The sequence below is a fragment of the Dendrobates tinctorius genome, unplaced genomic scaffold (assembly GCF_039654945.1).
Source record: "Dendrobates tinctorius isolate UK_male_01 unplaced genomic scaffold, ASM3965494v1 ptg000064l, whole genome shotgun sequence".
Lineage (NCBI taxonomy): Eukaryota > Metazoa > Chordata > Amphibia > Anura > Dendrobatidae > Dendrobates > Dendrobates tinctorius.
The window spans coordinates 29,645,573-29,673,545 of NW_027361732.1; the positions used below are offsets into that span (position 1 = coordinate 29,645,573).

General features: G+C 45.3%; 1 protein-coding gene across 1 annotated transcript in view; it reads right to left on the reverse strand.

The window, feature by feature from the left end:
- The window catches only part of DIAPH3 (diaphanous related formin 3), an 811,800-nt gene that overhangs the window by 729,045 nt on the left and 54,782 nt on the right, over window positions 1-27,973 (reverse strand). Inside the window, exon 2 of the mRNA XM_073580354.1 lies at window positions 26,080-26,115. Within this exon, the coding sequence (XP_073436455.1) occupies window positions 26,080-26,115 (36 nt within the window). The remainder of the gene's footprint in view (window positions 1-26,079; window positions 26,116-27,973) is intronic.

Here is a 27,973-nt window from a genome sequence, read left to right on the forward strand (position 1 = left end):
CTTAGTTAAGCGCATCCCATGTAAGGGGTGAGTCTGGGACCAGTGGTTCTCCAAGCAGAAGTCTATTTGTTTTTCCTTACTTTTTGTTAATCTGTTTGCAAAGTGACATTAAACCACTGAAATTGGACTTTAAGCCTGTGTGTTGCCTCGTTACTGCAGCCCTGCCATTAACTACCAGAGCAAATCCCTACAATTGGTGGAGACTGCGGGCAAACGCAGTGAGGCCAGGCTGTTTTTCTTATTTTTGATTTGTACCCCAGCCTATGTCCTGGGTGAAACGAGTGGCACAGACCAAGACGGGGAATTTTCCAGAAATGGAGGCCGCAGTAAAAACACTCATTGAGGCCATGCGACAGCAGCAGCAGGCTACGCAGCAACAGCAGGCTACGCAGCAGCAGGCTACGCAGCAGCAGCAGGCTACGCAGCAGCAGCAGGCTACGCAGCAGAAGGCTACAAAGCAACAGCAGGCTATGCAGCAGCAGGAGGCCATGCGGCAGCAGGAGGCCATGCGGCAGCAGGAGGCCATGCGACAGCAGGCGGCCATGCGACAGCAGGCTATGCGGCAGCAGCAGGAAACCAATCAGCTGTTGATACAGCATATCACGGCAGTGCAGACAAAAGGAACTAACCAGGGAATCAATGTCCGGAAAGCGGTTCGTACAGCGGTTCCCAAAATGGAGAAGTCGGATGATGTGGAGGCGTACCTGGAGATGTTCGAAGGAGTCGCTGAGAGAGAGAAGCTACCCCGGGACCAGTGGGGCAGAAATCATCGCTCCGTTTCTGGCCCCAGGACCTTTGAAAGCATATCAGGACCTACCCACTGAGCAAAGGGCGGACTACACGGTCATCAAGGGTGAGATACTGGCACGTCTTTGGGTAAATGTGTTAGTTCGGGCCCAGCGGGTACACCAGTGGGAACTTACCCCCTCCAAGCCAGCTCGGTCCCAGCATTACGACCTGATGCACCTCTTACAAAAGTGGTTGCAGCCTGAGGTGTTGTCACCCACGGCCACGCTGGACCGCATAGCGACTGATAAGTTTTGGAGGGCTTTGCCCCAACTCCCTACAGACATGGGTCGGACAGGCGTCCCCTACTAATGCCATGCAGATGATAGACCTTATAGAAAGGTATGGGGCTACCAAAGAGCTATGGGGGGGGGGGGGGGGGGGGAGACTCACCGGAAGGTAACAGGAAGGTTCCCTAAGTCTCCACCCCTGGTTCGGCGAGTGGATCCCAGGAAGGCCGCTCAGGACTTATCTGGGGTAGTAAGGGGCCCCATAATCTGCTGGCGGTGCCTGGAACCAGATCATATGAGAGCTGATTGCCCCCACCTGGCTGAGCCCATGGACACAAACTTTGGGTACCGCCAGTCTCACTATGCCGAACCAATGTGTGCAATGGGCACCTCGAATGGTCCCAATATGGAACATTTGTGTCGGGTTGAAGTGGAAGGCACCCCGGCTGTGGCCAAATTGGACTCGGAGTCTTGTAACCCTGGTACGAGCCAACTGGATACAAACCAGAGAGTATACGGGTCGGAAAATAGGGGTGTTGTGTATACATGGGGACTTAAAAGACTATCCCACCACACTAGTGGTGATAAACACGCCAGCGGGAAGGCAGTGCCACGAGGTGGGGGTTGTGACTAATCTGCATTATGAAGTGATAATTGGAAGAGACTTTCCTTTATTTTTTGTGCTGTGGCCATCTGTTGTCCCACCCACGGAGCAACTGCTGGCACCAGAAGCAACCAGGTTACATTCTCCAGAAGTAGGGCATAAACCTGGTGGCCCGGAGGAAGGAGTGCTGGCGGTAGGGGTAACCTTCCCTTCGGTGGAGGAGGAGAAGAATTCTCCCATAGAGGTATTGGCTGGAGAGGTGGAAGACTTGCCACCGGGACCCGAGTTGTCAGACTTGAATGTAGCAAGTGACAATTTTGGTACGGCGCAACTCCGAAACCCTACTTTGGCCTGGGCCAGAGAAAATGTACTGTTTGTTAATGGGGAACCCCAACAACCTGGGGCAGCTACAGTGTTACCACGCTTTGAGCTGAACAAAGATTTGTTGTACTGAATGGAGAGAATACGTGGGGAAATGGTAGAACAGTTACTGGTACCTCAGGCATATCGTAGGCTGGAAATGGACTTAGCGCATACGCATGTACTTGGGGGTCATTTGGGCCAAAAGAAAACACTAGACCGAATTCTGCAGCGGTTCTACTGGCTAGGGGTCCATGAAGAAGTTAAACGATACTGTAATTCCTGTCCAGTGTGCCAGGTAACCAGTCCCCAGCCTCACTTTCAGAGTCCCTTGGTGCCTTTACCAATCATAGAGGTACCCTTCGAGAGAGTGGCAATGGATCTGGTCGGGCCTCTCAATAAGTCGGCAAGGGGACACCAACACATCTTGGTAGTTCTAGATTATGCTACCGGATATCCTGAGGCCATTCCTCTGCATCACACATCAGCTAAGCTTATAGTAAAGGAACTCGTGGGTATGTTTTCGCGGGTGGGAATTCCTCAAGAAATTTTAACAGACCAGGGAACCCCCTTTATGTCAAAAATTATGAAGGTACTCTGCTGTTTGCTAAATGTTAAACAGTTGCGCACATCGGTCTATCATCCCCAAACAGATGGTCAGATAGAAAAATTTAATAAGACGCTGACAAACATGTTAAAGGCAGTTTCCAAAGAAGGGAAGGACTGGTATCTCTTATTGCCATATTTGTTGTTTGCAGTGCGGGAGGTGCCTCAGACATCTACGTTGTTCTCGCCTTTTGAACTATTGTACAGCAGACATCCACGGGGCTTACTCGATATAGACAAAAGGCCTGGGAGAACCAACCTAGCCCCAACAAAAGTGTGATAGCACATGTTGCAAAAATGCAAGAAAGAATGGAGACAGTCCTACCCTTAGTCCGGGAACATATGGAGGCAGCACAACAGTCACAGAGTCGGGTCTATAACCGGGGGGCTCAGGTAAGAACCTTTAGCCCTGGGGATCGTGTGTTGGTACTTGTGCCTACCGTAGAAAGCAAATTTCTTGCAAGGTGGCAGGGACCCTATGAGATCATGGAAAAGGTGGGGCCAGTAGACTACAAAGTACACCAGCCAGGACAGAGAAAGCCAGAACAGGTTTACCATGTTAATTTGCTTAAACCATGGAAAGACAGAGAAAACCTTGGGGGGGGATAGTCTGCTGCCTGCGTTTCAGATGGAGAAGGCTCCATCACCTCGGGGCGAGGCATGAGAATCCCAACCCGCAGTCAAAATTGCAGACACTGTCTCCTAGACAGGTTCAGGAGGTCCAGGAGTTCATTAGTCGAAATACAGATGTTTCTTCGGAGCTCCCCGGATGCACCTCCCTAAACCAACATGACATTGTCAAGGAGCCACAGTCCAAAGTCCGACTAAAGCCATATCGGGTGCCTGAGGCCCGGCGACAAGCCATCTCGGAAGAGGTAAAAACTATGCTACAGTTAGGGGTCATAGAGGAGTCCCAAAGTGAGCGGGCCAGCCCAATAGTCCTAAAACCCAAGCCTGATGGGACTCTAAGATTCTGTAATGATTTTAGAAAACTCAATGACATTTCAAAGATTGACTCCTACACTATGCCTCGGGTTGACGAATTTGAAAAATATTCAGAGTTGAGAGTCCTCAGTGGTTGATACCCTTTAATGGCTAACTGAAAAGATGGTAAGACATTGCAAGCTTTCGAGACTACTCAGGTCTCTTCATCAGGCATTGACTAATACAAAATCTGAAGAGTCACATATTTATGCACAACACAGCACAGAAAAAATGCAATAGATAAGACAAGTGACGTGAAGCAGAACTATCATTATGGGAGAGGGAGAAACAAATATTGGTCCAGTTCATAGATAAGGAGTCTGGATGTTTTATTGTCCTGTGATTGGGGTCTCCTAAGGTGTTGTGATGCCCCCACAAGGTCTTAGGAGCAAATTCCTTAATTGATGTAAAAAGACATAAATCCATGCGACATTCATACCAGCATTGAGCGTGTCAAAGGTCATCATGAGCTTGTACTCACAGACTCTTCTGTCTCTCTGAGATGTGAAGTTACTTTTCAATACCAGTAATTTCATATCCATGGTGCTGTGATCAGGCATACAAAAATGTTTTGCCACAGGTAGATCCATTCTTTTTTCTCTTATTGTGTGGCGATGAGAATTCTTCCTTGTTCTCAGTTTTTGCATGGTCTCCCCCACATACAGACCCCCAGTTGGACATTTAGTAAAAATAATTAAGTACACCACATTAGATGTGATGCAGCTGAAAGCACCTGGGATCTTGTAGTCCTGATGTGAACTGGGGATCTTTATCTTGTCCATGGTCATTATGAATGGACAGGTTTTACATTTTTTCTGGTTGCAAGGAAAGGTTCCTGAAGTGGTTGGAGAGAACAGGGAGCTTCTGACAATGATGTTTCTTAGATTTGGGGGCTATAATTCTTATTTCGTAAATTAACAGTACACACGGACATAAGCCACATTGTAATATATCTTATTAACAAAATCTGCTTCTTGCTCCTCCTGGACTGATCATTTGTTCTCATAATTATCAATCAATTCACAGGTAAAATCTGAACTCCGTGAAGACAGACTATCCCGGCCATCAATCTGATGTATCACAAAATTCCTCTGTCGGCCAATCCTGGTCTGCGAGCAATCAGATAATTCTCTTTAATTACCTGTTCAAAGCAAGGTGGGAGTGGGGGGTCATCGCTGCATGCGGGTCATATAATGAGTAATGGAGCCTTGCTTCAGCATTCACTATGAATACTATGAGACTGCTTATAGGTTTTACAGTTATATCTAGGACACAGATTTTACCCAGGAATTGAAAATATTAAGAACAAATGGCCAGTCCAGGAGGAGCAGATCTCGCTGATAAAATACATTACAAAGCTTCTTATTTTCACGTCCTATTGATTAATGAAATAAAAAAATAACACTCTTTAAAGGACAAAGTTAGATCAGTTAGCATGAAGAGATTTCACAGTGCAAAGTACATACATTATTAAATAGATCTAGTAGACATGGATGAGGCTGGTGTACTTACATTGAAAATCTGTGTCAAAAGAACTACAAAGCGCACACCAGTGACTGGCAGCTTTCAGTGTAGACTGTAGATTGACAGAAAGCTGCTAGTCAAGGGTGAGAGTGGGGTTACACAAAGCAGGAAGACTACAAGGCACAAGATAACTAGTCCTCTAGTGATAATCTCCTGATTAAACACCACACAGCCCAGGCAGTGACATCACTGCAATCAGGGCCTCTATCCCGACACCATGCTGCTCTCAGATTACATAAAAAAAAACCTGGTGACAGAAGACTTTTAAACTTTGCACTGTGAAATCTGGTGACAGATCCCCCATACCTGGAGCCATGATTTTGTATTAGGACTAATCTTTTACTGTAGTTATTACAGATTTGCTATTGCTATGCTATTACTTTGCTTTCTGGAAATATACAGTTCACAATCATTTAAGTATAGCTTTTATAGATCATAAACAGAGCGTCTGCCATGACAAACTTCTTTGTTTTTCTGCAGATGGATAAACTTATAAAAATTACAGTCTGATCATTCCAACCTTTATGATACAGGACCACCGGACACGTAGATTGTGGTCCCTTAATACTCCACGACCAGACCGAGCAGCGGCCAGGCAATGTGTTGTCTCAGTTTGTCTGGAAATAAGTGTCTCCCCATTAGCTAGAACAAGGCTTTCTCCCCACATTCTCTCTTCTCTCCACCCCTGAGGGTTAGCCTGCTCTGAGCTCCTGGTCTCGCTCCTTCCTCACATAGGAGCGGACTCCAGAGCCATCTAATGGCAAAGATGAAAATCTCTAGGATCTAAAGTCAATAGGAGAACAAGGCCTTCAGCTCTGCTGCATACAGGGAGCAGGATGTATGTGGCTACAGCGTGCACTGCAGTCTATATAGAGGCCGATCACTGGATGTGATCATTACATAAAGGAGCAGGTAATATTCAAGAATCACAGAAAAATAACAGACATATATTTAAAAAATAATAATTCAGTGTCAGATATGGATATAGAAAAAGCTATAGATATGTCTTACATGCATTATAAACTATTTTTCGGCAAATCAGCCTGTAAAAAGCTTCTGGCATCTTTTGCACCTCTGCTCAAACGTTTTCACTCAGATGTACACTCCCAGGAGTGCAAGCATACAGCAGCATAGGTCTGCGGCATACCATACATATCTTCTGGTAGGGGGACACACACGCTCATGTTCAGAACATGCATGGGGAACATTTCTGGCAAAATCTGATGTACACGGAACCTCATACTCCAAAAAAATAAATGTCCCATTATCATATAATCAGATGGAGATTATGGTTTGGGATTATATGTGGTAACACTCACTGAAGAGTTACCTGTCACTTGGTCAATATTCAGGAACATTTGATATTTTCTCATGGGCCTTGGAACTTACAAGCTAGCTGCCTGTATGTAGTGCCCGACGCCGATCTCTGCTGGCTCTTGGCAATCACCCTCAGGTCCGGCAGCTTTCGGTGATGCCACTTTGCCAGAGCAGCAGCTTCTCTACTGCTTTGCTATGTTGACTGGGCATGACTGGCGATGTCACACTGATTGACAGCCGGCTCCCCCACTGCACAACTGTGGGGAGCCAGGTATCAAGCATGTCGGCAGTCATGCCCCTTCAACAGAGCAGTCTGAAAGAAATAGAGCTGCTCTGCTGACATGAAGCAGCAGAATCGCCGGCAGGAGCGGTACCGGGCAGAACAGGCAGGTAGCTACAAACTACCTGCCTACCTGTTCTTGGCACTGTGATAAAAATAGTCCCAGATAACCTCTTTAAATACCTTGTAAAAATCTCGGAGCTCCAGATTCTGCAGCATTTTCCATTTTGCGCTGCATCACTCCATTGCAGAGATATTTATAAGACACCTCTTCATTACTAACCCCATGGTCATATTATAAACACAGCATAAAAAGTCCTTTATCTAATATATAAAGCTCAAAGTGTGTATGTATGTATGTATGTATGTATGTATGTATGTCTGGGATTTGCATCCGCACCGTCGCAGCTACAGCCACAAAATTTGGCACAGTCACAGGTCTGGACCCCGAGAGCGTCCTAGGCTATGTTGTGAGGCGAAATTTTAACCCCGCACCTTCCAATTCACCAAATTTTGCCCCTATCTACATAATGGGGAAAAAGTGTGTGTATCAAGCCCCGCCCCTCATTATGATGTCATAATGCCCCTATCTACATAATGGGGAAAAAGTGTGTATCAAGCCCTGCCCCTCATTATGATGTCAGAATGCCCCTATCTACATAATGGGGAAAGTGTGTGTATCAAGCCCCGCCCCTCATTATGTCATAATGCCCCTATCTACATAATGGGGAAACAGTGTGCGTATCAAGCCCCGCCGCTCATTATGATGTCAAAATGGTTGACTATGAGATGGAGGATGTGTGATGAGTATATGGGCACTGGACTATGGGATGGAGGATGTGTGATGGGTATATGGGCACTGGACTATAGGAATGGAGGATGTGTGACGGGTATATGGGCACGGGACTATGGGATGGCGGATATGTATGATGGGTATATGGGCACGGGACTATAGGAATGGAGGATGTGTGACGGGTATATGGGCACGGGACTATGGGATGGTGGATATGTATGATGGGTATTTGGGCACGGGACTATGGGATGGAGGATAATTATAATTTGCTATAACTAACCACAGTTAACTATGCCCGGGCAGCGCCGGGCTCTTCAGCTAGTTTTAAATAAGAATCAACACGGTTTTCCTTTTTATTTAAAAATAAAAAACAAGTTATACTCCCATAATGCTCATTCCATTGAAGCTCTGATTACCTATAAATAAATAAAAAACAACCATATCCCTCACCTGTTCGACGTACAGTCCCAAGTCGTAAACCACGTCTGCGATAAGTGGTTTTCAGCTTGGACAGTGCCAAGATGCGACAGTCTAGGCTGAAAACCACAGGAGAATGAGCCAAGACAGCTCTCCATTTGTAACCTGTGTGCTTCTTGTCACCTGACAATACAAAGGTGACATCAACCCCACAAATATTACCCAATTTGCCACCGCCACAAGGCAAGTGGGAAGAGCCAGGCAAGGCGTCAGAAATGGCACATATAGCAGCTATTTTTAGGCTTGGGGAGGGGGCAATATCCATGGCCCCTTACCAGCCTGAGCATACCAGCTCCCAGCTGTATACTTTTGCTTGGCTTGTTAACAATGGGGGGCCCCACAGTTTTTTTACATTTATTTAAATAATTCGAAAAAAATGGAGTGGGGACCCCTCTATTTTGATAACTAGCCATGATAAAGATGACAGCTGAGGGTTGCAGCCCTCACGCCAGAACCCACGCTATTTTTGTTTTTATTTATTTATAGCACAGGTAGATAAATATTCCCATCAGAAGGTGTCTGTTATAAGCGACAGCAGGTGTAGGCTGATGGGAGTAGTACTCCCATCAGCAGACACCTGTGAAAGGAGGTAAACTTTTTACCGCTGATCACAACTGCTAGCTCAGAACCGCCGCGCTCTGGCCGGTGGTAATAATCTTACCGCTGATGAGATGCCAGTGTTTCTTGCGCTGTCATGCAGATAACAGAGTGGGAAACATCTGCCATATGGCGATTTCCTGGAGAGGTCCATGTTCGGAGACTGTGCCCGAACAGTAGGCGTTCGGCAAGGACCCCGAACTTGACTGTTCAGGTTCAGACAGCTTTACACATGAATAGATGTATACACATGAAGACTCTATATGTACACACACACACACACACAGGAATAAATGTATACACAGTCATAAATATATTTAAATATACACAAATATATGTACACACATCCATAAATACACATGAATATATGTATACACACACAAATATATGTAAATACACATACTAGTGAAACTGTTCTGATATATATATATATATATATATATATATATATATATATATCTCTGATCCAGGTATTCACAATAGCCAGTATCCCAATGCATGCATTTCACTTATACAGAACAGAAAAACAAGCATTTACAGCTTCGATATTCCGAAGACATGCCTGAAATGTGTTGCCGTGAAAGAAGCTGCAAATCGATCCACACGGTACAAGAGGAGCCCTTGTTAACTGGGTGAGAAGGTTTGGAATTTGCAGCTCCTCTGTTGCCTGCGGTGCAGCTTCTAACATGCCGGCCTGCTTTCCATAATTGACAGGCGCTGCTGGCGCGGAGCTGGGCTCCCCTCTCTATAAGGGAATAGTAAAGCTTGACTGCTCATCTGTGAGCCACTGATTGGTCTCCACACACGTATAATCCGAATGGTTGCAGTGAGTATCTGGAGATCGCACGAGCCGGGAAAATCAATACATACATGGTAAATGCAGGGCTGGGAGTGGATGCGAGGAGCAGCACAGGGTAGAGCACGGATCAGTGTACAGCTTACAGGAAAGCAATCATCATAAATAATAGGAAATATCTTAAAGGTTTTGTGCTTTTTAATATTCACCGGGGAGGAACCCCTTCACCGGTGTAATCATTCTATACGAGCTTTTAGTACCGTACGGTAAAAGAGAAATGGTTCACAGCGATGTAACACCAACTCGCCATCATCTCTGATCCATTCCCATTATAGATGAGTCAAAAAAGTGGATATCATTACAGCCAGTCCCCAACTCCCAGCACAATAACAGCTTGTCTTCAGAGAATCCTATCAGTATTTACTGACAACCCGGCCACGTTATTCATGATGGTATTCATCCGCTCGCTGCATTACGGCATGGCACAGACCAGGCAGCAGAAGGCATGTGCCAGCATCGCTGAACTACATGTCCTCCATGTAAGCAGCTGCTGCGCTCAGCCTGACTCCACAACAGCGGACAGCCATCCTCTCCAAAGCCAGGTCCCTAGGGTACGGCTAAGGGAGGCCATCACCAAGCCTCCCCACTAAAGATACCCATTGTAGTATGCACCAATAGCCATTACTGGATGGTGGAAAAAAGTATGCACACGTTTAACCCCTTACTGTAATCAAAACCATAAGTCCTCATTCATACGTCCGTGTTTGCTCACATGGTACAAGTGTCATCAAGGGTTCTCACACATGGAAAAACAAGTGACAAAGCTTCTATCCATTACAATGTTAACCAGTGACGCACAGACGTGAATTGGAGCATTTCATCAGTGACTCCGCATAGATTAGAATGTGGACCTGCTTTACTCAAGAAAATCACTGATCAAATATGGAAGTGAAAGAACAGATGTCTGAATGAGGCCTAACACGCTATTCCCATACTGGTATTCTCCACTAACTGTTCTGAGCAATATCTGAAAATGAGTGAGGGAAGGGTAGTCATGTTGTGACCACCACCACCCATGACTGTCTGAACACAAAATAAGCAGCTCTGGAGAGTTCAAATACTTTCCGTGGATTTGTACAATTTGCTAATCGGGTCATTGAGATGAGCCAGGCAAAGGTGAAGGGGCAAAGCACTGAAACAACTGGGCTCAAGCATTAAGGTTAGCAAATGGCGGGGGGAGATTTAGGTATCGACCTCCACAGATGTCACTTATGACAACCTGTCAGATGTTTTCTGAAATTTAACGGTTATTCCCATGTATTAAATCAGGAGCTCTCCGCTTTGTGATTGCTGGGGGGCAAGCACGATTGATAGTTCAGGCCTGTAGCATTATGCTGCCGCCTGCCCACACAGTGCTCTACAGCATGGGAGGCGCAGTGGTGCAGAAGCTGGCCAGATCGGGATATAGCAGGGTGTACCCATGACCCCACACAGCTTCAGAGCAAGCTCTATTGGAAACCATATGTCAGCATTGAGCATGTTTAGCTACTTGCAATATCGTTGAATGGAGCAAAATGTTAGTAAAGACTAAATTACAAAAGCGCTTGTAATTACAAGAACAATCCAACACCCAGCAATATAAATGGGTGGAACACTTTAAAATAAGTCTCAAGTTTTGAATATAGGCTACAACGGAATTTCTACCAGAGACAAGCTGAACGTGGGGGGTTCCCGAGTCCTGCTGCTGACAACTTTGGGAGAACCCGATTCCCTGTATTCGGCCTGGGTCACGGTCTGAGTGGAATTGGAAAAAAGTTTTTCAATAAACACAATGATTACATGCTACTATGAAAGAAAAAAATTCACAACAGCGATCATTCATCTTGATTGATCAAGTGAATTAAAAAGAATTCTTGCCACATAGTCAGCAAAAAAAAAAAAATGCTGCTTGTGAAGACATCGGTCTGAAGAGATGACGCTCCTCTTCTGATAAGGACAAGATGCTCCCTGTGTAGATCTTCCGGATGAAAACGGCCATCAGATGCTCCCTGTACTACAAACTACTGATGATCGTCAGTGGTCTTTTGTAATAGAAGCTTCATATTATATATCCTATGTCTCATCTGTAGGATTCCACTATTTCCGATGAGCATTTCGCCATGGATTCAGGCTATCCTGAGCCTACCCATTTGTGGGAAGCTCTACAGAGGGTAAAACGAATGAATAATTTAGCCTAGCTTCTTAATAGAGAAAGCCCCCTTACTCTGCATCATTATGGTAATAGAAATTCATATTGTTTATCTCGGCAGGACACCCCATCAGGATACTGCTACGCTAACACATTTGTTCAATTAAATGGAGACAAGTAATATTTTAGCTCACATCACTGCCTTCCGCGAGTGGGATAGTAGGACACAGCCCACACAAGAGGAATCCCAACAACCTCCAAAAGGTGATGGGAACAATAAAGCATGGAAGGCATCACATTACCCTGGCAATCCTGCTGTTCAATATTTCAGACATGCAAAATCATTATGTCATTAGGCTAATTTGAAAGAGAGCACAAGCAGACCATTATAGGGTGCAAATACGGCATTATTTGGCTCAGCTTGGAAATCAATTACCTTTCTGCCTCTTTTTGTGATGCAGACATACATTTAAATGAAGGCGAAATTGCAGAATAAAAGCTGCGCTCTTCAAAATGAATTAAATGACCTTCACTATTGTATTCGATGATCAGAGACACAGAATCAATTACCCAAAACTCTGTAAATGTTACTGCTACCCCTCATTCCGTGACCACATGACAATCAACCGTGATCAGAATAGAAACTTTTATTTATCAAGGTTTTCCATCAATTGTGAGAAATCTATATAGAATCAGATTAGGTATTGAATGAACAGGCCAATACAACAAAGGCTCATTGTTGGCTTACACAGAGCAACAGTCCTGGATTTCTTAGAAGGTGTCAATTCTCCTTGAGGAGATCCAGCTGGTAATGCACTCCGAGAAAAAAAAAAAAAAAAAACATATGCCAGCCAATGAGTTCTCCTTTAGGGCCGTTTCAGATGTCCATGATAATCAGTCCGATGTCGTATCACAATGCACGGGCAGGCCGGCATCTCCTGACCTGATGGTAAAAACTTCATATAGTTCTACGAAGCGGTCACGCTCGAGTCAGATAATGTGTGGCCAGCCGGTGCACTGCTCATGGCACTCGAAAACTGTAAAATCTGTACTACTCTACTAATCTGGTTTCCGCTCTTAACACTCTACTGAAACTGCCCTCACTAAAGTCTCTAATGATCTACTAACAGCTAAATCGAAAGGTCATTGCTCCCTGCTGATTCTCCTGGATCTCTCTGCCGCATTTGACACTGTGGATCACCAGCTCCTCCTCACTATGCTCCGCTCTATAGGCCTCAAGGACACAGCCCTCTCCTGGTTCTCCTCCTACCTCTCTGACCGCTCCTTCACTGTATCTTTTTCCGGCTCCTCTTCCTCTCCTCGTCCCCTTACTATCGGGGTCCCGCAGGGCTCAGTCCTAGGCCCCCTCCTCTTCTCTTTATACACTGCCCCTATTGGACAAACAATCAGCAGATTTGGGTTCCAGTATCATCTCTATGCCGATGACACCCAATTATACACTTCTTCCCCTGACATCACCCCTACCCTAATTCAAAATACCAAGGATTGTCTGTCTGCTGTCTCTAGCATCATGTCCTCCCTCTATCTGAAACTAAATCTCTCCAAAACTGAACTTCTTGTGTTTCTCCCCTCTACTAACCTCACTCTACCTAACATCGAAATAACCCTGGAGGGTTCAACCATAACTCCCAAGCAGCATGCCCGCTGTCTTGGGGTCATATTCGACACTGAACTTTCCTTTACTCCCTACATCCGATCACTCAGTCACTCTTGTCACCTGCATCTTAAAAACATCTCCAGAATCCGACCTTTTCTCACCTTTGAAACTGCTAAGACTCGTACTGTCGCTCTTATTCATTCTCGTCTGGACTACTGCAACTCTCTTCTGATCGGTCTCCCTCTTACCAAACTTTCTCCTCTCCAATCCATCTTGAACGCGGCAGCCAGGGTCATATTTCTGTCCAGCCGCTTCACCGATGCCTCCATCTTGTGCCAGTCATTACACTGGCTACCTATTCGCTACAGGGTCCAGTATAAACTCATCTCTCTCACCCACAAAGCTCTCCACTGTTCTGCACCGCCTTATATCTCCTCTTTCATCTCTGTCTATCGCCCTACACGTGCCCTCCGTTCTACAAATGACCTAAGACTAACATCCCCCGTAATCCGAACCTCGCACCTCCGTCTCCAAGACTTCTCTCGTGCTGCTCCAGCTCTCTGGAATGCACTTCCCCAGACGATCAGACTGATACATAGCCCTGACCTATTCAAGCGCGCTTTGAAAACCCATCTCTTCAAACAAGCCTACCACATCAACTACTCAGCAAACTAACTTTGCCCTGTTCCCTCCTTCCAAATATTATTCTGAATCTGCACCCTACTATTCATCTGTCTCCACACCCTCCATGCACACGATAACTGCACTTGATACTTGTCTATTGCACTTAAACACACGGGCTGATGACCGGATCATGCAGCTTTATATGAAAATCCCTATTTATTATTGCCAGACCTGAATTAACAAGCACTTCTCACCTACTGTGTCCCCCCATTTCCTTGTAGATTGTAAGCTTGCGAGCAGGGACCTCACTCCTAATGTCACTGTTTGAATTGTCTTAACTTGTATTGAATTTATTGTCTGTACATGTCCATGCTTAATTGTAAAGTGCTGCGGAATATGTTGGCGCTATATAAATAAAAATTATTATTATTACTCGTATAATATGGCGCTCCTTCAATTCTGAGCTTTGTATTGTGCCTGAAATGTATTTCCCAATTACATGTAGGGTATTGGCAGACGCAGGAAAAATTATACAACAAAACGAGGTCTATTTTTTCTCATAATCCCTTAAAAATTAAAAACTTGGGGCGAAAACATTTTATTGGTAAAAATGTAATTATTCTTTCTTCACTGCACAATGGTATAACATTTTGTGAGGCACATGTGATGCCAACATACTCACTACATCCCTAGATGAATTCATTGAGGTGTAGTTTGTAAAATGAAGTGACCTATGGGGGGATTCTGCTGTTCTACCACCTCAAGGGCTCTGCCAACGTTACATAGCACCCGCAAACCATTCCAGCAAAATCTGAACTCCAATTTGGCACTTCTCTTTTGAGCTTTGCATTGTGCCCCAAAAGTAGTGTTTGACCACATATGGGTTATCTGTGTACTCAGGAGAAATTGCACAACAAATTTTGGGGTACAATTTCTCCTGCTATCCTTGTAAAAATAAAACATTTGAGGCTAAAGAATATTTTTTATTGGAAACATTTTCTATTTTCACAGCTCAATATAAAATTCTGTCAAGCACCTGGTGGTTTCAAAGCCCTCACCATACATCTAGATACATTCCTTGAGGGGGCGTAGTTTCCAAAATGGTATCAGTTGTGGGGGTTTTTCAATGTTTAGGCATATCAGGGCTCTTCAAACACGGCATGGCATCCACTCTCGTTTCCAGACATTTTTGCGTTTAAAAAGTCAAACGGTGCTCTTTCCTTTCCGAGCTCTGCCTTGCGCCCAAACTGTAGTTTTCTCCCCACTTGTAGGGTATCGGCGCACAACCCAAAAAAATGATGCATCAAAAATTATGTAATCGTAAAGTAGACATATGGGAAATGTTATTTCGACATTATTTTGTACAGCACGATTAACTGGTTTAAGGATACAAAAAGTGAAAGTTTGAAAATAACCAACTTTTCAACATTTTCTCCAAATTTCCAATATTTTCACAAAGTTACACTGTACAAATTTTACCACTATCATGAAGTACATATAAAAAAAAAAAAAAAAAAACAGAATCACTGGGATTAGTTGAAGTGTTCCAGAGTTATTACCACAAAGTGACACTGATCAGATTATAAAATTTGGCCTAGTCATGAAGGTGAAAATAGGTATAAGACCTACCGGTAATTATGTTTCCAGGAGTCCATCCTGACAGCACCATGGAGGTAGTCCTCCTCCTCCTTACAGGGACAGGAAACATGAGAGGTTAAAAGGTCCCTTCTCACCCATTTCCCTCAGTGTTTTAATAAGTACCACACCATGATTCAGGTAACTTAAATTTATTTCAACCAATATCATATTAAACATCATGAAACACAAACAGGGAACTAACTAACCGTGCTGTCAGGATGGACTCCTGGAAACATAATTACTGGTAGGTCTAAAAACTATTTTCCAGGACTTCCCTCCTGACAGCACCATGGAGAATACCAAAGTACCTCTTCAGGGTGGGACTGCTGCCTGGATAACCTTTCTCCCGAAGGCAGTTTGTTGACTAGATAACACATCTAATTTATAACGTTTGCTCGACTGAGGCCTCGCCCTCTCAGCCCAGGAGGTGGAGACTGCTGTTGTCAAGTGGGCTCTCAGTCCTTCAGGAGAAGTAATCCCTTGCTGAAGAGATCATCTTGTTTTTGAGGCTTTTTCCCCTTGTTTTTCCCCCAAATAAAGTAAACAAGTTAGGAACCTGCCTCCAACTACAAGTGGCCTCTAAATATTCGATGACCGCCTGTCCAACGCATGAAAGACCTGCTGTTTCTAATTTCACGGATTCTCACAAAAAGGTAAGATAATTTCCTGGTTTAGATTTTGAATGGACACTACCTTTGGTAGAAAAGCAGGATCTAACTTAACCCCTTCATGACCCAGCCTATTTTGACCTTAATGACCTGGCCATTTTTTGCAATTCTGACCAGTGTCCCTTTATGAGGTAATAACTCAGGAACGCTTCAACGTATCCTAGCGATTTCGAGATTGTTTTTTTGTGCCATATTGGGCCTCATGTTAGTGGTAAATTTAGGTCGATAATTTTTGCGTTTATTTGTGAAAAAACGGAAATTTGGCGAAAATTTCGCAATTTTCAAATTTTGACTTTTTATTCTGTTAAAACAGAGCTATCTGACACAAAATAGTTAATAAATAACATTTTCCACATGTCTACTATACATCAGCACAATTTTGGAAACATTTTTTGTTAGGAAGTTGTAAGGGTTAAAAGTTGACCAGCAATTTCTCATTTTTTCAACAAAATTTACAAAACCATTTTTTTTTTTTAGGGACCACCTCACATTTGAAGTCACTTTGAGGGGTCTATATGGCAGAAAATAACCAAAAGTGACACCATTCTAAAAACTGCACCCCTCAAGCTACTCAAAACTACATTCAAGAAGATTATTAACCCTTCAGGTGCTTCACAGGAACTAAAGCAACGTGAAGGGAAAAAAATGGACATTTTAATTTTTCCAACATAAATTTTCTTTTAGCATCAATTTTTTCATTTTCACATGGGTAATAGGATAAAATAGATCCTAAATTTTGTTGGGCAATTTCTCCTGAGTACACAGATACCTCATATGTGGTCATAAACCACTGTTTGGGCGCACGGCAGGGCTCTGAAGGGAAGGAGCGCCATTTGACTTTTTGAATGGAAAATATGCTAGAATATTTAGCGGTTGCCATGTCGCGTTTGAAGAGCCACTGTGCGCCTAAACATTGGAGCTCCCCCACAAGTGATCCCATTCTGGAAACTAGACCCTCCAAGGAATTTATCTAGATGCATAGTGAGCACTTTGAACCCCCAGGTGCTTCACAAATTGATCCGTAAAAAAAAAAAAAAAAGTACTTTTTTTTCACATAAATTTTATTTAGCCTCCGTTTTTTCATTTTCAAAAGGGCAACAGGATAAAATGGATCCTAAAATTTGTTGGGCAATTTCTCCTGAGCACACCAATACCTCATATGTGGTCACAAACCACTGTCTGGGCGCACGGCAGGGCCCGGAAGGGAAGGAGCGCCATTTGACTTTTTGATTGGAAAATCAGCTCCAATCGTTAGTGGACACCATGTCGCGTTTGGAGAGCCCCTGTGTGCCTAAACTTTGGAGCTCCCCCACAAATGACCCCATTTTGGAAACTAGACCCCCTAAGGAACTTATCTAGATGCATAGTGAGCACTTTGAATCCCCAGGTGCTTCACAGAAGTTTATAACGCAGAGCCGCGAAAATAAAAATATTTTTTTTTCCTCAAAAAATGATTTTTAGTCCACTATTTTTTATTTTCACAAGGGTAACAGGATAAATTTGGACCCCAAAAGTTGTTGTCCAGTTTGTCCTGAATACGCTGGTACCCCATATGTGGGGGGGACCACTGTTTGGGCGCACGGCAGGGCTCAGAAGGGAAGGAGCGTCATTTGACTTTTTGAATGGAAAATTAGCTCCAATCGTTAGCAGACACCATGTCGTGTTTGGAGAGCCCCTGTGTGCCTAAACTTTGGAGCTCCCCCACAATGCCCCCATTTTGGAAACTAGACCCCCTAAGGAACTTATCTAGATGCATAGTGAGCACTTTGACCCCCCAGGTGCTTCACAGAAGTTTATAACGCAGAGCTGCGAAAATAAAAATATTTTTTTTTCCCTCAAAAAATGATTTTTAGCCCACTATTTTTTATTTTCACAAGGGTAACAGGATAAATTTGGACCCCAAAAGTTGTTGTCCAGTTTGTCCTGAATACGCTGGTACCCCATATGTGGGGGGGACCACTGTTTGGGCACACGTTGGGGCTCGGAAAGGAAGTAGTGACATTTTGAAATGCCAACTTGATGGAATGGCCCTCGGGTGTCATGTTACGTTTGCAGAGCCCCTGATGTACCTAAACAGTGGAATACACCCTCAAGTGACCCCATTTTGGAAACTAGACCACCCAAGGAACTAATCTAGATGTGTGGTGAGCACTTTGAACCCCCAAGTACTTCACAGAAGTTTATAACGCAGAGCCGTGAAAATAAAAAATATTTTTTTCCCACAAAAATTATATAGCCCCCAATTTTCTATTTTCCCAAGGGTACCAGGAGAAATTAGACCCCCAAATTTGTTGTGCAATTTTTCCTGAGTGCGCTGATACCCCATATGTGGGGGTAAACCACTGTTTGGGCGCACGTCGGGGCTTGAATTGGAGGTAGCACTGTTTAACTTTTTGAATGCAAAATTGGCTGGAATAAATGGTGGTGCCATATCGCGTTTGGAGACCCCATGATGTGCCTAAACAGTGGAAACCCCTCAATTCTATCTCCAACCCTAACCCCAACATATCTTAACCCTAATCCCAACCCTAACCCCAACACACCCCCAATCCCAACTCTAACCCTAACCAAAAGCCTAACCGCAACCCCAACCCTAATTCCAACCCCTAACTGTAATTCCAACCCCTAACTGTAATTCCAACCCCTAACTGTAATTCCAACCCCTAACTGTAATTCCAACCCCTAACTGTAATTCCAACCCCTAACTGTAATTCCAACCCCTAACTGTAATTCCAACCCCTAACTGTAATTCCAACCCCTAACTGTAATTCCAACCCCTAACTGTAATTCCAACCCCTAACTGTAATTCCAACCCCTAACTGTAATTCCAACCCCTAACTGTAATTCCAACCCCTAACTGTAATTCCAACCCCTAACTGTAATTCCAACCCCTAACTGTAATTCCAACCCCTAACTGTAATTCCAACCCCTAACTGTAATTCCAACCCCTAACTGTAATTCCAACCCCTAACTGTAATTCCAACCCCTAACTGTAATTCCAACCCCTAACTGTAATTCCAACCCCTAACTGTAATTCCAACCCCTAACTGTAATTCCAACCCCTAACTGTAATTCCAACCCCTAACTGTAATTCCAACCCCTAACTGTAATTCCAACCCCTAACTGTAATTCCAACCCCTAACTGTAATTCCAACCCCTAACTGTAATTCCAACCCCTAACTGTAATTCCAACCCCTAACTGTAATTCCAACCCCTAACTGTAATTCCAACCCCTAACTGTAATTCCAACCCCTAACTGTAATTCCAACCCCTAACTGTAATTCCAACCCCTAACTGTAATTCCAACCCCTCACTGTAATTCCAACCCCTCACTGTAATTCCAACCCCTCACTGTAATTCCAACCCCTCACTGTAATTCCAACCCCTCACTGTAATTCCAACCCCTCACTGTAATTCCAACCCCTCACTGTAATTCCAACCCCTCACTGTAATTCCAACCCCTCACTGTAATTCCAACCCCTCACTGTAATTCCAACCCCTCACTGTAATTCCAACCCCTCACTGTAATTCCAACCCCTAACTGTAATTCCAACCCCTAACTGTAATTCCAACCCCTAACTGTAATTCCAACCCCTAACTGTAATTCCAACCCCAACTGTAATTCCAACCCCAACCGTAATTCCAACCCTAACCGTAATTCCAACCCTAACCGTAATTCTAAGCCTAGCCCTATTTCCAACCCTAGCCCTATTTCCAACCCTAGCCCTATTTCCAACCCTAGCCCTATTTCCAACCCTAGCCCTATTTCCAACCCTAGCCCTATTTCCAACCCTAGCCCTATTTCCAACCCTAGCCCTATTTCCAAACCTAGCCCTAATGGAAAAATAAAAATAAAAATATAATAAAATAAAGAAAATATTTTTATGTCCCTACCTATGGGGGTGATAAGGGGGCGGTGATTTACTTTTTTTTATTTTCATCACTGTGAAAGTGATCAAAATAAATGAATGAATCTGCAGGTCGCAGATTCCCGGCGGGCGCACTGCGCATGCGCCCGCCATTTTCCAAGCAGGCGGCGCACATCATCTGGGACGGCGGCAAACCGGGACGGCCAGAGAGGCTTCGGAGCCACCGTGCAGGGTGAGGGGGTGATCGGAGGGTGGGGGGGACCGGAAGAAAGGTGGGGGGAGCAGATTTTGACAGCGGCTGGTGATCAGCGCCATCAGATGGTGGCGGCGGCCGATCGGCGCTGTCAGTCAGTTGGGGGGGGCGGTTCAGTGTCTCCAACCATGCCCGATGCTAATTCAGCATCGGCCATAGCTGAATTTGCAATATTTCGTCAAATTTCATTGATGAAATATTATAATCGCTCTAATTGGCAGTTTCACTTTTAACAGCCAATCAGGGCGGTCGTAGGCACATGGGGGCTAAGCCACGCCCCCTGTGGTTAACACTAAGGTGTCCTCTGTGTGCGGGTTGGGTGACCTTTCAGTGACCCCGGTCACCCGACCCGCAGGGGGCAATCAATTCATGGCGCCACAAAGGCATCATGGGTTGTTTTGGCACGACTTTTCATGACGCCTATGTGGCGTCAAAGGTCGGGAAGGGGTTAAGGACTATGCGGTCATCCCATATTTGAAGATAAGGATCCCGAGTGGACAGGGCATGAATCTCTCCTAGACTCTTTACGGTAGTAATGGCCGTTAAGAACGCCATTTTGATGGTCCGATATGAGATGGACATATTCACCCCAGGTACATAAGGATCTCTACAAAGGGCTTTAAGTACCAGATTCAAATTGCAAGGAGGCACTGACCGCCTTATAGTAGGTCACAACCTTTGTATTGCCCTGACAAACCTAGCTACCCACGGGGTGCGCGGCCAACGGATGATCAAAGAATATACTTAATGCCGATATCTGGACTTTAAGGGTGCTTGGTCTGAAACCCTTATTAAATCCCGCCTGGAAGAAATCCAAGATCCTTGGGATATCTGGCCTGATGGGAACAACATTGGACCTGCCACCTTCCAAACAGAACCTTTTCCAGATTTTATTGTATATTGCTGAGGTGACTGGCTTCCTGCTCGCCTGAATCGTGGTAATAAAATGGTCCGATAACCCCTGAGCTCTTAAAATGTTCAGCTCAGGATCCAGGCTGACAGATGAAGTCTTTCCAGGTTCTGATGGAGGACTGGACCCTGGTGGAATAGATCTTTCCTCTGGGAAAGCATGACAGGATCTTCAAAGGCCATAGTTCTTAGCAGCAGGAACCAACTTATCTTTTGCCAATACGGAACGATCAGAACTACCTTCGCCTGATCCTCCTGGATCTTCCTGAGTACTCTTATGATAAGTGCCATCCGGGGAAAGACCGAGACCTGTCCCACCTCTGACTCAACGCGTCGACCGCTTCTGGATTGTCCGCAGGATTCAGGGAGTAGAATCTGGCGACCTTCGAGTTCTTTCTGGTCATGAATAGGTCTTTTTGAGGCATACCGCAGAGATGGCCTAAGTGCTGGAACACCTCCTCCCTTCGCTCCCATTCCGCCGTCCAGACCTTTTGTCTGTTCACTTAATACCCCACTACGTTTTGGGATCCCTCGAGATGAACCGCTGTCTGCGAAAGGACAGTCTTCTCTGCCCAAGAAAAAATTCTGTACGCCGGATCCTGGAGAGCACGGTGTCTGGGGCACCCCCTGGTGTCGCAAGAAAGACACCGTCGTTAAACTGTCCAATAAGATTTTTACATGTTGTCCCTTTAGCCACAACTGATTTCACCTTAGGGCTTCCCACACAGCGTTAAGCTCCCTGTAGTTTGGCAACTTGGAAGGCCATATGCCCTGAAGAATCCTTCCCTCCAAGTGCGCTCCCCATCCCTCCATGCTGGCGTCCATAGCGATCACTACGCAAGGTGAGGAGATCCAAGGAATGCCTAACTGCAGATTTTCCGGCCGAGTCAACCAAAGTAGCGATTTCCTCACTGCAGGGGATAAGGACATTCCTCTCTCTTGTAATATCTGGCGCCGGTCCCAGATGGACAGAATCTCTCTGCAAAGCTCTTGAGTGGAATTGGGTCCACCGGACACAGGGGATGCAAGCTATCAGGAGGCCTAGAATCTTCATTGCCAACCTGATTGAAGGCGATTTCTCAGGAACTCTCAGATACTGTTTCTCACGGTCTCCCATTTTTATTCTGGCAGGAAGGATGCTCTGCATTTGGAATCCAACAGCATTCCTAGGAAAAGCTATCTGTTTCCCGGCACCAAGTCAGACTTCTGCCGATTGAGGATCCATCCTAGGTACCCCAAAGTGAATATGGTCTTCTCCATGTGGGACCGGAGCTCTTCCACCGAACTCACCACCAGTAGGAAATCAATCAGATATGGTACTATAATTATTCCCCTTGTTCCTTAAAGGTACTGTCACACTTAGCAATGCACCAGCGATATGACGCGGTCAGGATCGCTGGTGCATCGCCAAGTGGTCGCTAGTGAGCTGCCACACAGGCAGATCTCACCAGCGACATAGCAGCGGTCGGGGGTCGCTACTTACCTGTCAGACGAGGCGATCCTGACGTCCTCCCGCCCGCGTCCACGCGTCACTCGTCGGCGCCACAGGAAGCCCAGCAGGAAGCTGACGACGAGAAACGGTCCAGGACGTTTTCGCGCGATCAGCGATAATCAGCGGGGGAGCCGGTCGGAGGTAAGTATCAGACATAGCCATATCGCTAGCAATATCGCTGCTACGTCACAAAACCAGTGATGTTACAGTGATATTGCTAGTGATATCGCTTAGTGTGATAGGCCCTTAAGTAGGCTACGATCTCTGACACCAATGTGGTAAAGACCCGAGGAGCCGAATGGAAGGCATTGAAATTGAAAGTGTTAGGTTTGATTCTAGATTTTTACTGCGAATCTCAAGAATATTTGGATCGCCGGGTTTATCGGGACCTGGTAATACGCAGTTTTTAGATCCAGGGTGCACATAAATGCGTCTATAAGGGGAACCGCAGATTTTATTGACTCCATCCTGAATCTTTTGTATTTTAGTCCAGAAGTTTAAGGGCTTTATATTTACTATAGTGCAGGATTCACCCATTGGCTTTATTGATGGTGAATGATGCTGAATATTGTCCTTTGCCCTCTTCCAACTGATGGACCGGAATTACAACAGCTGTGTCAACAAGCTCTCTTACGTTTGATACCATAAGCGTACTTGCCGACAAGGTACAGGGAGAAATAAACCTTTCAGGGGAGGCGCTGTAAACTATTGCGTACCCATCTGTAATGGTTCTTAAGACCCACTGGTCCTGGGTAATATGGTACCAACTTCCCGCTAGCTGCCTGAGTCTCCCCCCAACCAGGATGGCGTCATTGCCTCTTTGATCATGAACCTGACCCAAACAAGGATCCCTTACTTTTCCCTCCTTTGTGGTAGGTTCCTCTACTAGACCCTCCCCTGGCCCCTATAATCGGACTGTCTCTGAGAAAGCCCAGGTTTCCGAAAGGACTGAGTCCTTCTTAACCTATCTTCAGGTAATCCTTTTTATCCGACGCTTTCTAAGATATCGTCCAAGGTCGGCCCAAACACCCTGTGAAGGGAATAGAACAATTTATTTTTAGAGGCGTTATCCCTTGACCAGGTCTTCATCCAGAGACAACAAGTTATTCCTAGCCGAGAACCTTACTGATTCGGCAGATGTATCCGCAAAAAAAGCTATGGCCGGCTTCATCAGTGGAAGGCTATGAAATCGTCTCTAGGAGTCTTACTATTCAAATGCTCCTCCAGTTGCCCCATCCATAGAAACATAGACCTGGCAACTGAGGTGGTGGCTACATTGGTCTTAATCAATGCTGCGGACGTTTTCCAAGCCCGCTTCAGGAGATTATCCACCTTTCTATCCATAGGGTCCTTCAGACTCGATGAGTTTTCAAAGGGTATAGACGTCTTCTTAGCTACTTATGCCACCGGTACGTCTATCTTGGGAACCTCCTCCCAGATCTTAATGTCCTCAGGATCAAAAGGTAAAACTATTTTTAAAGTCTTGTGGTACCACCAAGCGTTTCTCCGCATCCTCCCATTCCTCCAGGACCACAGCCAGGATATGGTCCTTCACCAGAAACATCCGTTGCTTCTGTTCTCTGGGATCCCGAAACATCTTATCCTGTATGGACTGCGGTTTTTGGATCTCCTCCACCTGCATTGTATTTCTGACAGCCTGGACTAGGTCGTCGGTATCCTCTGCACTGTTCTGGACTTTCCATCACTAATTCACCCTTTGCTTCCTGGTCAGAACCAGGAAACTGGAACTCCTCGACAGAGCTTAGCTCCATCTCCCATCGAGGTCTCTAAGCTCTTGGAACTGGATTGGAAGGTTGTGGCAGGGTAAGGCTAGATATAAAGGGCCTGGACCTCTTCACGAATTAGGGACCTCATTTCTGACTGCAGGGACGGCTGTTCTTCCCTCCCAACTTTGGTGGTGCAGCCCTCACAGAGCGTTCTTCCATATGTCTCCGACAATTTTATACTGCATATAGGACATCGCCTGAACTTTGCAAAGGCCTTGCCAGACCTCTCAGGCGTAGGGAGGGACATAGTTGGGGCTCCCTTATCCTATTTTAGTATAGAGAGAAGGGATAATCAGGCTGCTGCAAAGGAAGGTGGGACTGCATAAAACACACTAAGGCTGGGGTCACACTGCGTTATGGCAGTCCGTTAATGCTGCCATAGACCCCCATTATGTGGCGCATAGTGACGCATGCCGTAAAGCGGCACGCGTTCGCGACGTGCCGTCATTCACTGACGGAGCCTCGGACGCGGGTTATGCTATAGCGTTAACGCAGCCCGTCAACGCTATGCGTTGAAGGGGCTGTGTTAACACTATGTGAACCTGGCCGCACTGCGCAGTCCTGGTCTCCTCTGACCGCTTCCTCCATACTGACCCCATGCATGCCGAGCCCCTCCCGAGACCAAGGTAATGCTTTTATTACACGTCTCTGCATCACTTCCGCATTCCACCCTGGAAAGCACGCCGACCCCATAGTCCAGCGCCTTTCTGACATCACCGGAAGTGAGACGGACCTGCACACCGGAAGATGAAGCACCCTGCGCCCTGACAGCTGACGCCGGAGCTGAGAGTCCCCCATCGGGAGGAAGCAGCTCAACCCAGGAGGCCTCCGCTCAACTGTTCTCTGTGGCTGAAGGACTTCCCCACTGGAGTGTCGGCCTCGGGCCTCTTGACAGAGGGATGGATTAGCTGTGCCGCAAGATCCCCCAGCCCATCCGGTAAGCTCATGCTTGCGCTCTCGTGCGTCCCTCCTTGCAGAGACAGGAAAAACACTGAGGGAGATGAGTGGGGAGGGGCCTTTTAACCTGTATTGTTACCTGTCCCTGTAAGAAGGAGGAGGACGACCTCCATGGTGCTGTCAGGAGGGACGTCCTGGAAAACAGGCTTGAGGTGAAGGGGTAGTGACATTAGCTGTATGTTTATAGCTGTTGGCCTGCAAAATAAATCTTGAGAAAATTAGACACCTCCCTGATGGTACTGCTTGTATTTACCAGAATTGAGGATGCCAATAAATGGCCAGATGAAGATGCAATTATCCTTTGGATAGGTCATCAATATCAGATGGGTGGAGGTGCGACACTCACCGATCAATCTCGTGTGTCGGTAGCGGCCAGAAGTGATCAGATGCAGAGTAAAACTAAACATTCTAATGAATAAAGGTGCAACTGCAGTACCCATTATACAGGTGATGGAGCTGTGTAGTTCTGCAGTGTAATTGATCACTTCCGTTCGTTCTAGAAGTAACACCTGACTGGTGGAGCTTCTAGATGTTGCATCCCCACCGATACAATAGAGGTGACCAAACCTATGGACAGGTGATCAAAATAAAGTCCTGTACAACCCCTTTAAGGATTCTAGTTTAACACAAATGATTGTATCAATAAATTTGTTACATGCATGCAGAATTTTTCAGGACATGCCAACATGCACAGGTTAGTTTAAGAAACATGGTAGCCTTACCACATCATCGGTCAAGTTTCTGAGTTTGTTTATTTGCTGCATAAGAAAAAAAGAAAGCGTACATGTAAATATAATACACAAAGCTTAAAGCCTGCCTATACAGCAGTACACTAAAGTATCGCAGAATAGAAAGAGGCATAAACGTTTGTCAAATGTGCAGCTGGTATATTGGACTAGAAATGTTGGTCGTTCGTGTAATTTACCCCTGCTAGGGCATCTGGACAAGATGGAAGACCACAGTCATAGAAAAAAAAAAAACACATGCACAACCAGTCATCTTAGCTTAGACACAGTAAAGTACCCATGCGGTGGGACATCATGTCCTTTGCATTTGAAAATGTTTCTTTTAAATCTGGTGCAAGAGCACGTGAGGCATGTATGTGTAATACACTGTACATAGATATAATATACACATACAGACATGTATAAAAGGCACAAACACAGAGAGCTACAACCTCTGCAGCCAGCCAGGACCCCAGCGCTTGTGGAACACGTGTAAATTCTTTGTCCCCGATTTTTCAAGAGCACCGAGAAAATTGCTTGATCAGGGCGTGTGTAAAGGCCCCTTTACACTTAGCGATGCACCAGCGATGCCGACCACGATACGACCCGGTCAGGATCGCTGGTGCATCGCTAAATGGTCGCTAGTGAGCTGCCAAACAGGCAGATCTCAATAGCGATGCAGCAGCGGTTGGACTCACGTTTCAGACGCGGCGAGGGTGTCCGTCTTCCGCCTGCGTCCATGGCTCACTCGTCGGCGCCAGCAGGAAGCCAACGACGAGAAATGGACCAGGCCGATCTCGCGCGATCAGCGATAGCCAGCGGGGGAGCCGGTTGGAGGCAAGTATCACATGTAGCGATATCGCTGCTGCGTCACAAAATCGGTGACGCTTTAGCGATATTGCTAGTGATATCGCTATGTGTAAAGCCCCCTTTAGGGTGCTCTCACACATGCGGATTCATCGGACGAGTGCTATCTGACGCTTTATCTGATCACACCACCCCCAGGACTGTGCAGCCGGGTAAGCCAAACCCCTAACTCCTCAATTTCCCTGACTTCGACCCCAGAGCCCTGGTCACTACTGAGCATGTACATAAAGTGCAAGCCAGATTGATCTCACCTAAAAGTCTCAGATCCTTAGATCAGGAACAGAACAGACATTTATAGGACATTTCAGAACTTTCCCAAATTCTTATGAAAACATTTACATCACATCCTATTTTGTACTACTGCACCAATGTACTGGATTATATATTTTAGGAGTGGGAGTCGGTCCATTTTATACCCAATATTATTCTACAGCAGAGCAGCCAAGAACCAATGCTGGGAAAGAATTAACACCGATTTTACAATTTTAAGATTGTCCAAACCTATGGGCTGAAGAAGCCTGAAGACGAAAAACCCCTTTAATCCCTTACTGGGAGCCAATTTTGACCTTAATGACCAGGCCAGTTTTTACAATTCTGACCACTGTCACTTTATGAGGTCATAACTCTGGAACGCTCCAACGTATCCCACAGATTCTAAGACCGTTTTTTAATACATATTGTAATTCATAATAGTGGTAAAATTTATTTAATATAACTTGTTTTCATTTATGAAAAAAACTAATTTGGCAAAAATTCGGAAAATGTAGCAATTTTCAAAATTTTAATTTTTATACCCTTGTATCAGAGAGATATGTCAAACAAAATAGTTAATAAATAACATGTCCCACATGTCTACTTTACATCAGCACAATTTTGGAAAAAAAAAATTTTTGTTAGGATGTTATAAGGGTTACAAGTAGACCAGCGATTTCTCATTTTTCCAACAAAATTTACAAAACCATTTATATGGTATATGACGGAAAATACTCAAGAGTGACACCATTCTAAAAACTGCACCCCTCAA